This window comes from Chrysochloris asiatica, unplaced genomic scaffold, assembly GCF_000296735.1.
Source record: "Chrysochloris asiatica unplaced genomic scaffold, ChrAsi1.0 scaffold00313, whole genome shotgun sequence".
Taxonomy (NCBI): domain Eukaryota; kingdom Metazoa; phylum Chordata; class Mammalia; order Afrosoricida; family Chrysochloridae; genus Chrysochloris; species Chrysochloris asiatica.
The window spans coordinates 3,021,054-3,038,621 of NW_006408831.1; the positions used below are offsets into that span (position 1 = coordinate 3,021,054).

Here is a 17,568-nt window from a genome sequence, read left to right on the forward strand (position 1 = left end):
AAAGATTTACACCCTTGGAAACCCTGTACAGGGTCGCTATGGGTCGGACCCGACTCGATGGCACTTAACAACAACAACAACCAGAGCTCCTAACAACATTAATGTTGTTGCTGTTGTTATGTGCGGTGGAGTTGGTTCCAACTCATAGTGACCCTGTACAGGGTTTCTGAGGCTGTAAATCTTTACAGGAGCAGAAAGCCTCATCTTTCTCCCGCAGAACAGCTGGCAGTTTCGAACTGCTGACCTTGCGGTTCCCAGCCCAATTCGTAACCACTACACTACCAGAGTTCTTTACATTAATAGTTAACCTTTAAAACATTCTTTTTAAGATATGGAATTCATTTACTTTTAGATTGTGCCACAGAAAGGAGGCAAAGGGAGAGATAAAACTATGATGGCAATTATAGATTCAAGGTCAACAAAAAAGGAACAATACACAAGGTATTTATGACTCTGAAGATAAAGACTTCCTGGCATGCCCTCTAACTACTTTTATCACTCCACCACAAAGCTAATACCTACCAGTAAACCAGCTGTCATCCAGTCAATTCCAATCATGATGACCTCAGGTATAACAGCACAAAACTATGCTCCATACGGTTTTCAATAGTTGCTACTTTTTAAAGTAGATTGCCAGGCCTATCTTCCAAGGCACCTCTGGGTGTATTTAAACCTGTGACAGTTATTAGCAGAGTATGCTACTCATGCACCATCCAGGGATTCCAACAGTTACACTAGAAACGTCAAACTTCTACACATCCACCAACTTTTATGCTTGCAGTAACTGCTGTTGTTGTTCTGTGTCCAGTAATAATCAAAATGCGGAATGTATGACATATAAATCTCGGAAATTTGAAAATTATCAAAAATTAAATTAAACGCATAAAAATCAATATCATGTGCTTTGTTGTTGCCGTTGGTTAAGTGTCGTCGAATTGATTCTGGCTCATGGTGACCATGTAAAAGGTTTCCAAGGAGTGGCTGGTGGGTTTCAACCTCCAACCTTGAAGTTAGCAGTCCAGTGATTATCCTGCAGTGCCACACCAGGGATCCATCACAGGCACTGTTGTTGTTGTCAGGTGCCATCGAGTCACCACCAACTCATAGTGACCCTATGCACAGCAGAATGAAACACTGCCTGATCCTGGGCCAACCTCACTACTGTTGCCACGCTTGAGTCCATCAATGCTGCCACTTCGCCAATCCATCTCACTAGGGGTCTTCCTCTTTTTCTCCGATCCTCCACCCTAGCAAACATGATATCCTTCTCCAGCGACTGATCCCTCCTGACATTATGTCTGAAATATGAGAGACGAAGTTTGGCCATCCTGGCCTCCAAGGAGCACTCTGGCTGCACTTCTTCCAACACAGATCTATTGTTTCTTTTGGCACCCCATGGCACTTTCAATATTCTCCTCCAACACCGTAACTCAAAAGCATCAATTCTTTTACGGTCTTCCTTGTTCACTGTCCAGCTGTCGCATGCATATGAGGTTATTGAAAATACCACGGCTTGGGTCAGGCACACCTTAGTCCTCAAGGTGACATCTTTTCTCTTCAACACTTTAAAAATCATAGGCATTACTGAGCTAAAATTAAAAACGTACTGGGCATTTTTAATCAGACAAGCATATGCCAGGAATGACAATGAAGAAGCATGATATCATATTCGTTATCAAAAAGAACATTTCAAGATCTATCCTGAAGTACAACTCTATCAGTGATAGGATAATATCCATACATCTATGTATGATATTATCTTCCTATTATAGGAAGTCCAATTAATATGCCTACTATTCACACTTAACGCACCAACAATTAATGCCAAAGATGAAGAAGCTGAAGACTTTCACTAATTGCCACAATCTGAAATTCTTCAGACTTGCAATCTAATAAGGATTCATAATTACTGGTGACTAAAATGTGTAAGTTAGAAGAAAACGAGGACTGGTATTTGGAAAATATGGCCATGGTGACAGAAATGACACAGGCCCAGAAATCACACCATAGAAATCTACAAGACCAACAACTTATTCAGAGCAAATATCGTTTTTCTACAACATAAATGGTGGCTATACATACATGTCTAGAGTCCTGGTATGGCACTGTAGGATAAACACTGGATTGCTAACTGCAAGGTCAGTGGTTCAAACCCACCAGATGCTCCTTAGAAATCCTCTACAGGATCACTCTGAGTCAGAACTGATTTGATAGTGCTTAACAGCAACAACAAATACACGTGTCCTTTTGCTTCCTTCAGCTATGATGTTCTTGATGCTATCACACAATTCTTCCGGTCTTTGGTCATTAGTGTTCACTGAATGCATAAAATGTCTTCTTGAGATGGTCTCTTAATTCAAGTGGCAGATACTCAAAGTCATACTTTGGCTCTTTTGGATTTTTAATTTTCTTTAGCTTCAGCTTGAACTTGCATTGCAGCAATCAAGGGTCTGTTCCAGTCTACCCCTGGCTCTGTTCTGACTGATGATACTGAAGTTCTCCATCATCTGTTTCCACAGATGTAGTAGTTTGATTCCTGTGTAATTCGTCCTTTGAATTCCATGTATACATTGTTGTTGTTGTCATGTGCTGTTAAGTTGGTTGTGACTCATAGCGACACCCGATAGGGTTTCCAGGGAGTGAATGGTGGGACTGAACTGACAACCTTGTGGTTAGCAGTCCAGTGCATTATCTTACAACACCACACCAGGACTTTTATAAGCACTGGATGACTCAGCCTGAAAGTATTCGGCACTAGCTCCATGGGTCAACAAGCCTGGTTACCCAATTAAGTACATGGAGGCATCCCAGTCTGCAAGCAAGTCTCCTGCTCCAAGTCACTCAGCTTTCCTTGTCTGTGAGCTGGAAAGTCCACAACTCTGTCTGGTGCTCTGGCTCTTGGTTCTGCTGCCTCTCTGTGGCTTCCCTGGTGTCACAGCTTTATATCCCTGGGTTCAGGAGCCTCAATGCACAGAGATCAGTGGTGTAGTGGTATGTCCTATGGCATTTTATCAGCAGCCCTAAAAGAGTTTAACATTGGGCACAGAGAGTGCTCCCTGTGGGCAAAGCTGAGGAGAGGATTTTATGACAGCAACAACTGTGCCCTGAGCATTTTCTGATCCCCATAAATGTGATTATGCTGTCTGAGTTCTGTATGGCCAAGGCAATGAATTAAAAGCCAGATGAGAAGCAGAGTGCTACAGTGAGGGATGGTTTCGTCTCTCATCTACTTCTTTTGCATTATGTATTAATATGTGCTGCGAATAACCTAGGAATATATTAGATAGAGCATATAGGAGACAAAGTTAAGAAAACTGCTTAGACATAACCAAGCACCTTGAGGGAATGAGTTAATAGGCCTGGGGCTTAGAACCATAGTCTCGGAGACACTAAGGTCAATGGGCATACCATAGTTCACAAATACAATGTTCTACACCCTACTTTGGTAACAAACTTGTGAGATATACCTTAGATGGTCACTCAGGAGTCAACAATTGACCTCTCCCTTCAAAGAGGAAAGATGAATGATAACAAAGACATGTGGAAAATCCAATGAACCAAAGAATCACGTGAGAGCATCAGTCTCCACAACCTGGAGACCTGAAGATCTAGATGCTCCCTGGCAAACCAAGACCAACTGCTCTGAAAGGGCTCACATTAGAAGGCCCTGGGTAGAGTGGGAGAAAATGTGTAGCAAAACTCAAAATCATAAAAAGACCAGTCTTACTGCTCAGAGACGGGCGGAACCCCGAAGACTATGTTATGGCCCTCAGTCGTTCTTCAGATCTGGAACTTAACTCACCCTCTGGCTCAATTTTCAGCCTAACAATTTTTAAATCTATAAGGGAAACACTAAAGCTAGTCACGTACGCACACATCAGAATAAACCATTTGAGATCAAAAGGGCAGCATTTACCTGAAGATAAAGTTTAGAAAGATTAGGAAAGAAAAAGGAATGGAAACAGGGAAGAGAGCTAAGTGATGTCACAGTGAGAAGACTGCAACCAATGAGATGAAGAACAGTGCATGAATTGTTGAATGGAAAACTTCCATCGGCTCTGCAAACCCTCACTCAATTCATAAAAAAAGTTTAAAATAAGATAACAGGCCTAATATGGACCTAAAAGGCCCATATTCTACTGGCTTACATAATAAATTCAGATGCTTGTTTATGTCTTAACTCTCTGTGTTGGACTAGAATATGAAACACTTGCATATTCTGTCTTCCGCCCTTTCTCAAAGGCAATAAACCGTCAAAATTTATCTAAAACAAGTGAATAAGCAAAATTTAAGATTCTAGAGTGAGCTCTGGTAGCGTAGTGGTTACGAGTCGGGCTGCTAACCTCAAGGTCGGCAGTTCGAAACTACCAGCGGTTCTGCGGGAGAAAGATGAGACGTTCTGCTCCCATAAAGATTTACAGCCTCGGAAACCTTGTACAGGGTCGCTATGAGTCGGAACCGACTCCGCAGTACTTAACAACAACAACAATATGTAATATAAATAATCTTACCTCATTTATTTAGTTTTAGATTTTCATATTACTAAGACGAACACTGTCATCAATAAATGTTTAATATAATTTATAAGGTACTTTGGAAAGAGACTTAGCAGACCCAGAAACATTTGGTATCCTGGGTGAAGAAAATGCCATGTCAAAAAAATAAACTCAATAAACCTAATGCCACTGAACTGATTCCAACTCACAGCACAGTGTTTCTGAGACTGTAACGCTTTATGGGAGCAGATAGCTTTATTGTTCGCTCACGGAGTGCCTGGTAGGTTAGATAGAACTGCCAACATTGCGGTTAGCAGCCCAATGCCTAAACCAAAGTACCACACACTGATTAATTATATTAATAATTTAAAATACTTTAATTCAACTTTTCCAGTAAAATATTATTCCTCTCATTTCTGCTCTAACAGTGAAACCCAGCAATTACCATATTTGTGATACAGTCTCAAGAGTTAAGCAGTTAAGGATTTAGCCTAGAGACTGAAAATGTCTCAACCTATTTATTCCACAAAGCCTTCAGCAAGGAACCAGTCCGACAGGCACCTCAACTTTAACCCAGTGAAATAAATCACAAACGTAGTGTCAAACCAAACAAAGGTCTGTGTGCAAACTAGGATTCAGCAACAGAAGCCCTTAAGAACTTTTAAACAAGTAACCCTTCTTCACCCCAATGAGAGTTCAGAGAAGGTGCTATCAGACACCAGAGCATTTAATTATTCCTATTCAAAGGGAATTCAGTGCAGGTAGTTCCTACGGAGAAAAGGCCCTCTGTAGGATGACAGTATGTCCAGAACCTAGGCCTCCAACTAGTCAGAGCATTTTTAGTTCAACATACAGAGAAAAGAAAAAAGGAACCAAGACCTTCAAATACTAAAAGAGAAAGTTGGCTGCCAGTTTATTTCCCTACATAAGTCATACCAACTCCCTTACTGCTGAGTAGGTCCTGACTCCTAGAGGTCCCCTAAGACAGAGCAGAACTACACCCGAAGGGTTTCCAAGGCTATACATTTGAACAGAAACAGACTGCCATCTTTCTCCCACAGAGCCGCTGGTGGGTTTGAACCACTGACCTTTCAGTTAGCAGTTAAGTACTTAACTGCTATACCACCAAGGCCCTTTACAGAAGTGATAAACCTAAAAAACCAACCCCACTGTTAAGAAGTCAATTCCAACTCATAGCAATTTTCCATAGCGTTACCATGACTGTAAATCTTTATGGGATCAGACAACTTCAACTCTGTCCTATGGAGCACCTGGTGGGTTTAAACCACCAACCTTGCGATTATCAGTTCAACATCTAACCCACAGTGCTGCTTTTACACAAGGGATGTTGTTGTTGTTGTTGTTCTGTGACACTAAGTCAGGTCCGACTAATAAGCGGTCCTGAATAGGGTTTCCGAGAGTGGCTGGTGGGTCGGAACCACTGATCTTGCGGTTACCAGTCTAGTGCACATCCTACTTCATCACACAGAAGGCTTAAGATCCAAAGTATCTAGTTCTCAGATCATTTTGAAAGTTTCATAAAGACATCCCAATCCCACCATTACAGATAACACTAGTTAAGATGATCCAGTAACTAAGGCAGAGGTCAAACATACACCACACACACACAAAGCCTTGATGATAATGAGAACAGCAGTCTAGATCCTGCCAGGAGTAAGCAGGTCTTCTTCACTCCTCTCTGATCACATCTACCAGAACACCTCTTCCCATTCCTTGACAACCACCTTCCTATATTCCAGGATATTCAAAGGCTCTTTCCTCCTTTTTCCTCCTTCCACGGGCTATGTTTCACCTTCATTTTATTTCTAATTAACTTACCCTTCTGTCATCTGACACCTTTTCTATCCAAATTCCCTGATCTCCCCACCCTTCCTGACTCTCCCTCCTTCATTTGCTTGCACATTTGGGATTCTAACTACATTGAGGCTAAGGTTGATACACATTTCAGTTGATTAAAGAGATGTTTGGCTAAAACGGAAAAAAATGAATAATTTTGTGTGAAACTCTAATTTTCCTAATTTGCACAGCACATGATAATATCCTAGAAATGCTTCCCCTCATTCATGTGAGTCAAAGGAGGTTGATTATTATATATAAGCTTAGTCAAGTAAAAACTAGTTGATAAAGGATTGAGTATATGGCAACATATAAGACCGGCACGTAAATCATCATTTCCCAACATTGAGTTCTTAAGGCAGTAGAGTCCCACAAGCTGCTTCAGAAGAGAGAATAGTTCCAGGAACAAGTCACACAGCTCACCAGCCTCTTAAAAGAGTCAAAGAAATTCTGAGATTAAAAAAAGAACCTTGCGTGACTATATTTTCAGCTTCTCCTAAACTTATTAAGCTTATAAAACTCTTTATTCCCACCACACCTTTCATTATCACACAACACGCATTTTGGAAATTTTAATCTAACCATAACTTCAAATAAACCAAATAAAACACTAATCTTAAAACCCTAGTTATAAAATGTTGCTGTCTTTTAAAGAAAACAAAAATAAATTCAGACAAAACTTTTTAAATGCTAGGCAGAATTGGCTCATTTTAAATATTATCTGTATATGCAACTTAAATAAGTTCTTTAAAAATTATGGCTGCAGTTACCACTTACAACTTGGAATGAGAGGACTTCAAGCAAAATTTCCCTTAAAGTCAAATGTATCGTATAGAAAAGAACATTTTACAAATATCAAAGTCTAAAGCTATTTTCACATTTCTTCCTTCATTAATTTTCATGTTTGATCTTTTTTTCACAAAGGAGAAAAGAATGAAATTGTAAGCATACACAGGCATGTTATATATAGACCTTTTTATATAAAATTTTTAAAAATAAAATTTCCCTCCAAGGCATACTAGCAATTATTTACTTTTACTTCACAGGTTTTAAAGAGCATATTTTAAAGTACACACATTTTACCTGAAAGCTCCATAAAGTGGTCTGTACCAACAGACAAATGAACAAGGAGTAAAAAGCAAGAACCACAGGATACTCAATCCAAAATCAACCCCTCTTGTAGGGTTAACACAAAACCAAGCCAAGCATCCGAAGATATTTAGAAACAGTGTTACAGCGTGGACTGTGGAATCAAAACACAAAATAGAAATGTTTACAGTCAATTTATGAGCTCATTCATTAAAAACCATAAAAAATAATGTACTAGTATCAAGTGTACTCTACTCCATGTTTCCATTTAAAATTTTAAAAAACAGTATTTCCTACATATGTGCTTTGTGTAAAGCCAACACACATGGGAAAAGGAGTCCCACACTACACGCTGTATTTAGCGACAGTCCTTCTGGCCAAGTACTCTCCTGAACCAGAGAAGCACCGACTGAAGGTCGTCTTCCTGAAGAGGCACGTTGGGCCTTGATGCAAGGCCCAGCCAAGAGAAGAACTGGGGCTTGAGGGGGAAAAGATCCTACACTCAGAACTACACTCTTACAGTGGGCTGCAAATTCCTCCCAAACCAGACTGCAGACAGGAGAAAAACTGGAGAAGTGGCCTGTGAAATATCATTATAACAGCGATGTTAGTTAGGGCATTTGGACTGAAAACACTAATATAAGCAAGCTCCAGTGGCTTGCTAATATTCGTGTTTCTACGGCAAATGCTTTAAAATAAATTAAAAAAAAAAAAAAAGCCAAAAACTCAGCTTATTTAAAAAAATACAAAAGGCACACAAGTTGGAGCAGATCTTTCTTTGGGGCAACACAAATAAATCAGTGACCTCTGTTAATAACTACCTTCCCAGACAGAACAAGAATGGCATTTACTCATTATAATTAATAACATCTTTACGTTTTCTCTTAATGGACTCACAGACCGAATTATTGTATGAAATAAAGTCTTTTGAAAGCAAAAAGAATGTTTAATGTGTATTATCCATATTTAAGAATACATCAACTATTTGGTGAAACGAAAATAACAAATAGAAAACCTATCAAATCTAAAGAAAAAAAAATGTCAGCAAGTATTAAAACACAAACTTTAAAATCTCATTTTGATTATGAATCAAAGGAGAAAAGTGAAAGTAACTGAGTTATTGTTTTATACAAACTAAGTCAATCCCTTAACCTATGTAAGCTTCAATTGTTCAGTTATAAAAATTCAAGAGTGCTTCTAGCTTTAAAATTCCATTGCATTCTGCCACACAAGAGACTCTTACTAATGACTTTACTCCCATAAGGCTTTTTAATACTCATGAAAAACACTTTATTATAAATTTACTCAAAATCCTTTGTCTCAGAATAAAGGTAAGGGGCTTAAAAACAAAATTCAAAAGACAGTGAAACAGCAAATTAAATTCTCTACTATTAAAAGGCATTCAGCTTCCTAAAAATTTGTTTTAATGTTTAGAACATTCTAACTCAAATTTCACGTTTTAGAGAAATCATTTTTAAAGATCCATCCTGTAATCCAATTAAGAGAAACAGACTATATGGGTATGTGTGTGTATTTTAAAGTTCACAAAAATTCTTCCAAGTACAAATAAAAAAATCCATTTAATTTTGTGTAATCTATTAAGAATTTTTCTAAATGTTTCCATAGTAATTACCAAGCACAATCAATAAAACATTTGCTCACTAATGAATGTCTAGGCCTGTTTACTGCACAATCTGTCCACCTATACACAGATTAAAATATAAAGAAAAAATTCTAGTAAGAAAAGCATGATTCTGTGTTGCTAATTTCAACCTCTTCAAATGAGCAATGAATGATGCTGGTGGATTCTAAGGGAGGGTGGAAATCTTAAAAGGCCATTTAGTTTACAGCATGTTCAAGTTAATTTGCTTATAGTATTCAAATTAGGTAATCGTGAAGCTAAATTTGTAACTATTATTATAATATTCTTCTTAATGGACTCTGCATAACAATATAGATGCCTAGCCTCAGAAGGGTCTATAACGGGTCACCTATAAAAGGTCACCATGAGTCTGAAACCAACTGACTGCACACAACCAACACCACCAACAAAGCTTTATAAAGTATATCATCTTCAGTAAATGTTCTTTAATGGACCCAACTTGCTTTCTTTTTGTTCAAATTCCAAAGTATACTCAGAGAGGGTTGAATTGATTTCATAGTGATGTTTCTGACTGTGCTAGTTATTGCTATTGATGTTAAGTGCTGTCAAGTCCGTGCCAACTCAGAGCAAGCCTGTATATAGCATTTATGAGGAGTAACCGGTGCGTTTGAACCAGAGACCTTGCAGCTAGCAGTCCAGTGTTTGTCCTTCAGCGCCACACCAGGATCTGTTATTTTTATCATTTAGAATGTTTTTGAAAGCATATCTTCATTACATTTAGATTTAAAATGTAAAGTTACTCTTCATTTTAGTACTTCGTAGGTGGTAAATCAAGACTTGTCTAATTGAGGGCAAGTTACTGAAATTCTCTAAGCTTTAGTTTCCATAAGCTTTGAGGGCAGATGCTTCACAGTGTGGTTAGGTTGTACTAAGACAAAGCGTATATAAAATGATTAGCACTATGTCCTGCACAAAATAATTTCTCCACTAAGGTTGCTATCCTCTGTAATAACACACAAAGTAACAATAAATTGACACTTAAAACCTTGAAAACAACTGTTTGCTTAGCATATACTCTATGAAATGGAGCTGGTACTACATCTCACTCTGCTGCACTTCAGTATTTAATTTTGTTTTGAGCCCTTTCTGAAAGAAGAACTGTCAATTGAACACATAACAGGAGACCGTAAGAGTTATATTTCTAAGACAAACTAAAATCTACTTTGAAATAATCAGCAATGGAAAAGTTAACAACTGATCACTGACGTTAATCTAGTTCACCATTCAGCCACTATTTACTAATAAATTAATTATATAATTGTCTTTTAACCTCCATCCTTCCCACAATAAAAGAGAACTTTTTCACTAAGTCAAAGAACTTACAACTAAAATGCTAGGCCAATTTCTGTCCATTAAAAAATATACACACAGACCCTCAATTGTGTTTTATTCATATGCATGAGTTCATGAGCAGGTACAAACGGAATCATAACCTTACATATTATGAAGATATACTACTACTGACAATAAAGAACTCAGCAAAAGATCAAGAAAAAATTTCAAAAAGAATCTGAGAGCAAAAGTTTAAAATAAGCCATCTACAAGGAATCACTACTCATATTCTAAATGCTACTAATGATTTTGAGGAAAATTTTCATCTACTTAAGAAACTCAATAAAGACTCCCTAAGAGGCCTGGTGTGGCGCTGTAGGCTAACACAGCAGACTGCAAAGTCGTTTGAACTGCAAGGTCGGTGGTTCAAGCTCACCAGCTGCTCCTTGGAAACCCTATACAGGGTCACTGTGGGTCGGAATCGACTCCATGGCACTTAACAACAACAGGATCAGCGCTGGACTACAAACTACAAGGTCGACATTTCAAACCCACCAGCTACTCCTTAGAAATCCTATACAGGGTCGCTATGAGCCGATGTCAACTCAATAGCACTTAACAACAACAAATCATAAAGTACAAATGTCCTCTATCAAGAATGTAGCCCATAAATTAATCAACTAAAGCAGCTGCTGTGCCCGGGAGAAGTCATGAAGAGTTTACTCCTGCTGACACATGGTAGTAAATGGAACTGACGCCACATCTGGAAGAAAATGAAACAGTGTAGATGGGGATTCTGTGTGCATATATAAAAATTTGCAACAGCTGTTTTTTTCATTTTTATACTCCATGAGTATGTTATAATTATGCTCAAAGCAATGAGAGCCTCAAAATATAAAACCTATGTTCTAAAGAGCTATTCAATGAAATGCCTTATATCAATCAGATACTTCCAATAATAAAAGTATTTACCATCAATTGAAAATGAAAAATAAATTGTGCTAAAAGCTATTTAAAATATATTTATAGTTTATAATTTATTCCCCTTTAAAAAACAACTATAATGTTTATATACAAAATTTTAAATATCCTTTCTTAGCATAAAAATAGCATGCAAAGTTATTCTCAAAGTAAATATGACCTACTTAACCTTTTTCAAGGAAAAAGAATCCTTACAAAATTTGATCCATATGACAGAGAAGTCAAGTTATCTTTTCTTCAAAAGAATGCCAATTCTCAATAAACAAATTTTCCTCTGCTAAGGACCAGTATTCTCATATATAGCACAATTCTGAAGTATCTAAATATGTTTAACTTTGAAAACTGTGAATATTTTCCTACAGAAAGTAAAGAATACCGATGTACTATATTATCATCAATATGAGTTAAGAACAGGGCAGATCTTGATAAGATAATGTATAAGCAAATAACTTATTTTATACTCACACATCCACAAGTAGTACATAATCTTTACTGTCTTTTGGAATTCTACAGGAATGTCTACAGAAAAATCCTGATAGAAACAAGGTCCCACAGGAAAATTGCCAGGAAGAGGTGGCCAATTATTTTTTCTGCCTATACAGAAAAACAAAAAAAAAGTTATTTACATTAGAACAAATACGTGCTAATCTTATTTTTAGTTTCATAATAAGCATCTCTTTAATAGATTTATAAAACATTATTATGAAAGTCGGGAGTCCTGGTGTGGTGCCGTGAGCTAATGTGTCAGACTGTAAAGTCGTTGAACTGCAAGGTTGGTGGTTCAAGCTCACTAGTTGCTCCTTGGAAACCCTACACAGTGTCGCTATGGGTCGGAATCGACATGGTGGCACTTAACAACAGTAACAATTATGAAAGTCACGCTTTATAGTTTAAAATTTTTCCAACTAGAGGATAAAATTATTTTGCAGTGTCATATCATGCAATATTTAATATAAACAATCTATACACAGGGGGTGGGGGTTTACAGGAATAGACTTTGTTACTCTATTCTGAAAAGCAGGTTAACAACAAACTCCCAAGATTCTGATTCACAAGCGACCACTACTCAGTTTTAAAACCCTATACTTTCCTTCTCAGTGTTTTGAATCTTGAAGTATAATTTTGCTCTCTTCATAACTCATGTGGGAAGAGATGACTACCCTCTGACTCAACTTTTCAACTGCGAACTCCATAAAGAAACACAAGAGTAAACCAACATCAAAGAATTAATCTTGGAAATCTCAAAATCTGGAAAACAGCAATAATATTCAAAAACACATGTAAGAAAAGCATGAAACTCTTAGAAAATATTAAACAGTCATCAGAAGGAAGTTAAGGGATTATATTATAGCACCATCAAAAATTTGTAGGAAAGACACCAGAAGAACTAGACGGTGCCTGGCTACTATTATCAACTGCTTGAAAAGGGATCTTGTTAGAGGTCCCATACAGAATGGGAAACAATGTGCAAAAATAAAAAAGACCAGGTTTACTTCTCAGAAAGTGACTGAAGGAATCTGAGACTCTAGCCCTTGACCACACTTTAGGTTTGAAAAGGAGCTCACTCGAGGCCCAATTTTCCCAAGCAGTAGGTGTGTTTAACAATGGGGAACACCAACACTAAGTTCACCATAAAAAGTCCAAGCATTCAAAATCAAAAGGGTAACATTTTCCTAAGGGTAAAGTTGAGAAAAGATAGGAAGGAGGGTGGAATGGAAAACTAGGAGGAAGTACCAGAGCTGTTGTTGCACGGAGGGAAACGGAATCACTGAGATGAAACAAAGTGTGTGATTTGTTGACTGTGAAGCAGATGATCTGATCTGTAAACCTTCACACAATTTACAATAAAAAGTTAAAAAAAAAAAAAAACCAAAACATCCCATAGCTAAAAAACTATCTAAATGAAATAATGTGACTGAAAAAGGAGGCTTGGTAAGTGGGGGAAATGAACATTTTAAATTAAAGAAAGAAAACAAAACATAAAAAGAAGGCAAAAACAGCATCTAAAGGTCATTCTTAAATTTTAGATGTTTTACTAAAACTATTTTTTAAATTCAATTTTACACATCTTTTACAGACCAGGAAAACTTGGTACACAATAGAAAAAAGCATGACTTAGTTCATATGTTCCCTCAGCATGTCTCTGCTGCTACCCATACATATCATGCTATTCAAATTTCATATAGTTAACACATTTCTTGGGAGCACAGGGACTCCATTAGCTAAGCACTGGACTGCGAACTACAGGAGCAGTATTTCAAGCCCACCAGCTGCTTCACTGGAGAATGATGACACTTTCTGCTCGAACAAAAGAGTTGAAGACTCAGAAACTCTATACAGGATCACTATGAGTCAAAACCAACTCCCAGGCACATAACGCACATTTTTTCACTCTCAATTCCCTCTAGTGTGGTGCTGTAGGACCAGCACTGGACTGCGAACCACAGGGTCAACCGTTCAAACCCAAGAGCTGCTCCTCAGAAACCCAGAGTTGTTATACATCGGAACCAACTCGACGGCACATAACAACAGCGCACATTTAATGTGAGGGACAGCAGAACACAGTAGTTAAGAACAGAGGCTCCAGAAACATAAGCACCTAGGCACTTGAAGTCGTTAAGCACCATCAACTCACTTCTGGCCCATAGCGACCCTGTATAAGGTTTCCAAAGAGCACCTGGTGAGCTTGAACCGCCACTTTAGAAGATCAAACCAAAAACTAGGTGGCCCTGGGCAGCTTAACCTCTTGGAATCTTGTATCTCCATGTTAAAATGGAAGTAATACTTATGCCGATTTTCACAGGATTATATTGAGGATTAAATGAGTTAACAGGTAACAAATATTTAAATACATTAACACACTTAAGAGATGAACTCTCTTAAATTTCCTACTACTTAGTACTTACTAAGAGTCCGGGTGTGGCACTGTGGGTTAATGCGCTAGACTGTAAAGCCGTTTGAACTGCAAGGTCAGTGGTTCAAGCTCACCAGCTGCTCCTTGGAAACCCTATACAGGGTCGCTATGGATTGGAATGTACTCGACGGCACTTAACAACAACAACAACATTATTTATGAAAACACTATCATATTTACTAAAACAATATATTATAGGGATTTTTAAGCCCCTGTAAAAGGCTGACAGTTCAAGTTCACGAGCCACCCCTCAGAAACCCTATGAGTTGGAACCAACTTAACAGCACTTAACAACAACTTCTTCCTGTACTTTAATCTTAGTTAAAGGCTAAGGCAACAGGACAGATGTTGGTCATAGGTATTTCAAAACCACTGATCGAATTAAGCCTTTTATAGTTTCCTATAGAAGTTTCCCTTCTATAGATGGTGTCTCTGGTGTTGCAAGCAAGAAAATGGCCCAGGATAAAAGTGTCCCCATGAGGCCATAGATTTCTTCTACGGAAGAACTGGTTCTGTATATAATTGTGGTCTTCACGTTGTCATTCCACCATTATCCTAGACATCCAATAATGACTTGCCTAGTCCTATTCTCTCTTCTAATCTGAGAATGCTAGTCTTCTGGAAAATAAGGCCTTGAAGAAATCTTTGGTATATCAGAGCCGAAATTGATAATCTGCTATGAAATTGGTTTCATAGCAGATTATCAATTTAGCACTTCTTTTTGTTGCTGTTGTTGTTGTTAAGTGCCATCAAGTCTGTTCTGACTCCTAGAAACCCTGTTGGGTTTCCACAAGTGCCTGGTGGATTTCAGCCACTGACCTTACCGTTAGCAGCCCAGTACCTACCCTACAGCACCAAACCTGGACTCCACTGCTTATTTCTGTGACATCATTTAAATACACTTGGTTTCCTACAGTTACCACATGAGCCAAGAGCTAGTATATACTTGTGGAGAGGGAACAGGTATCTTGAAATTGATCTAAATAACCCAGAACATACGAATTAAATGTAGGGCACGCTCCCATATATTCAGAGAGCTACAACAGACCCAAAGAGTGTCCAAGTGCAAAATCAATGACTCCTGTGGCCTTGGAATAATCCAGAATTACCACATTCACATTCACTTTCAGTGTGCTGAGGATAACACTGTTCTAATGCATCAAAAAACAACCCAACCAAGTCAGCTACGTTCAGAGCTCGACAGAATACCAAGCAGGCAATCTGCTATGTCTGATCTCCTTGCTAGAACAGGAAATCAGGGCAGGGTTTCATCCATCAACCAAATGACCCACATCTAGTGCAGATCTAATTTAAAATGCTTAAAAATTAAGTTTATTTCAAGATTCTTTGCATACTACCATGTTGACTGAGGTTTTGCATTTCTCGTTCTCGACGATCTAATTCTGCTGCTTTTCTTTCTAGTTCTTCCTGGCGCTTAAGAAGTTCTGCTTGGGCCAAGGCATGTTCCTAAGAAGAAGAAAAAATTATATATATATATATATAGACACAAGGAGCTCTGGTGGCGTAGTGGTTACGAATCGGGCTGCGAACCTTAAGGTCAGCGGTTCGAAACTACCAGCTGCTCCGCGGGAGAAAGATGAGGCTTTCTACTCCCGTAAAGATTTACACCCTCGAAAACCCTATACAGGGTCACTATGGGTCGGAACCGACTCGATGGCACATAACAACAACAACAACATATAGACACACACACATATTTCAATAAATGTGTATCACCATCAAAACTCATAGAAGCAGCAGTCAAGAAATCAAATGACATATTTGGACTACGCAAATCTGCTGCACATGACCTTTTTAAAGGGTTGAAGAGCAAAGATGTCAGCTTGAGGACTACGTATGCCTGACCCAAGTCATGATATTTTCAGTAACCTCATATGCATGCAAAAGCTGGACAGTGAATAAGGAAGACCATAGAAGAATTGATGCTTTTGATTTATGGTGTTGGAGGGGAATATTGAAAGTGCCATGGGCTACCAAAATAATAAACAGTTCTGTGTTGGAAGAAGTGCAGCCAGAGTGCTCCTTGGAGGCCAAGATGGCCAGACTTCGCCTCTTATACTTCAGACATATTGTCAGTAGGGACCAGTCGCCGGAGAAAGCTATCATGTTTGGTAAGGTGGAGGGTCAGAGAAAAAGAGGAAGACCCCCAGCGAGATGGACTGGCCAAATGGCAACATCAATGGACTCAAGCATGGCAACAGTAGTGAGGTTGGCCCAGGATCAGGCAGTGTTTCGTTCTGTTGTGTACATGGTCACTATGAGTTGGTACCAACTTGATGGCACCAAACAAGTGTATATCAAGTATAAAATACAAAAAGAGATATAAAATATCTTCTACTTCTCTCTCTTATGCTAGTTTAAATGCTTCTCTAAAATATGTTGTCAAGTGATGTCGAGTCGATTCCAACCCATAGCAACCCTGTATAGGGTTTCCAAGGAGGAGCTGGTGAGTTTGAACCACCAACCTTGCAGTTCAAATGGCTTTGTGGTCTGGCGCATTAACCCACAGCGCCATACCAAACTAAAATTTCAGAAAATATTATGGGGATAGTTGCCCAACTTTACCTATGAAAACTCTCAATACACAGGTCCAATAGGACATGAAAGACTTCTCTCAGTAAGCGTAGTTAAAGTCAAAAAAAAAAAAAAAAAAACGTAGCTAGAGTCACAAGTTAACTGGGAAAACAAAATTAAAGTGATCTCTGTGACTAAGTAAACATGAAGACTAGTGGCAAGGGACTTGTCAACCGAATTAAATGGAATATAAGTTACCCAGTGCAATAGCATTATATGATGATACGTTACATATTATAAGGTGGGATCAAAGATAAATATGGTAAAAGAAATCCTGGTTTATAACTCCAGGTGTCCTTATGTGAAAAGCCAGGCATTCTATTCATCTCATTTCTCCATGTACTTGGCTACTTTCTCATACCTCCTATCACTATCTTAGCCATTCATTATAACACTCTCCCAAAATGTATTATTCTGAATTCTGCTACTGAATTCCACCACTTGTCTGTCAGTTTGTCGTACTGTGGTGGCTTGTGAGTTGCTGTGATTCTGAAAGCTATGCCACTGGTATTTTAGATACCAGTAGGGTCACCTATGGTGGACAGGTTTCAGATGAGCTTCCAGACGAAGACAGACGAGAAAGAAGGAGTGATGAACTACTTTCAAATATTTAGTCACTGAAAACCTTATGAATAGCAGAGAAACACTGTCAGAAATAGTGCCGGAAAATGAGCCCCTCAGGTTGGAAGGCACTCAAAATG

The 17,568-nt window shown here is 38.4% G+C and overlaps 1 protein-coding gene across 3 annotated transcripts in view; it reads right to left on the minus strand.

Annotated features, from left to right (window-relative positions):
- The window catches only part of LOC102819854 (secretory carrier-associated membrane protein 1-like), a 142,206-nt gene that overhangs the window by 43,387 nt on the left and 81,251 nt on the right, over window positions 1-17,568 (minus strand). For 2 of the 3 annotated variants that reach the window (XM_006875194.1, XM_006875195.1), the window contains 3 exons: window positions 15,631-15,739; window positions 11,824-11,952; window positions 7,437-7,596 (listed from right to left, as the gene is read on the minus strand). In XM_006875194.1, coding sequence (XP_006875256.1) covers window positions 7,437-7,596; window positions 11,824-11,952; window positions 15,631-15,739 — 398 coding nt within the window. Of the gene's footprint in view, window positions 1-7,436; window positions 7,597-11,823; window positions 11,953-15,627; window positions 15,740-17,568 lie in introns of all 3 variants that reach the window. The other variant, XM_006875193.1, reaches the window with a different exon arrangement.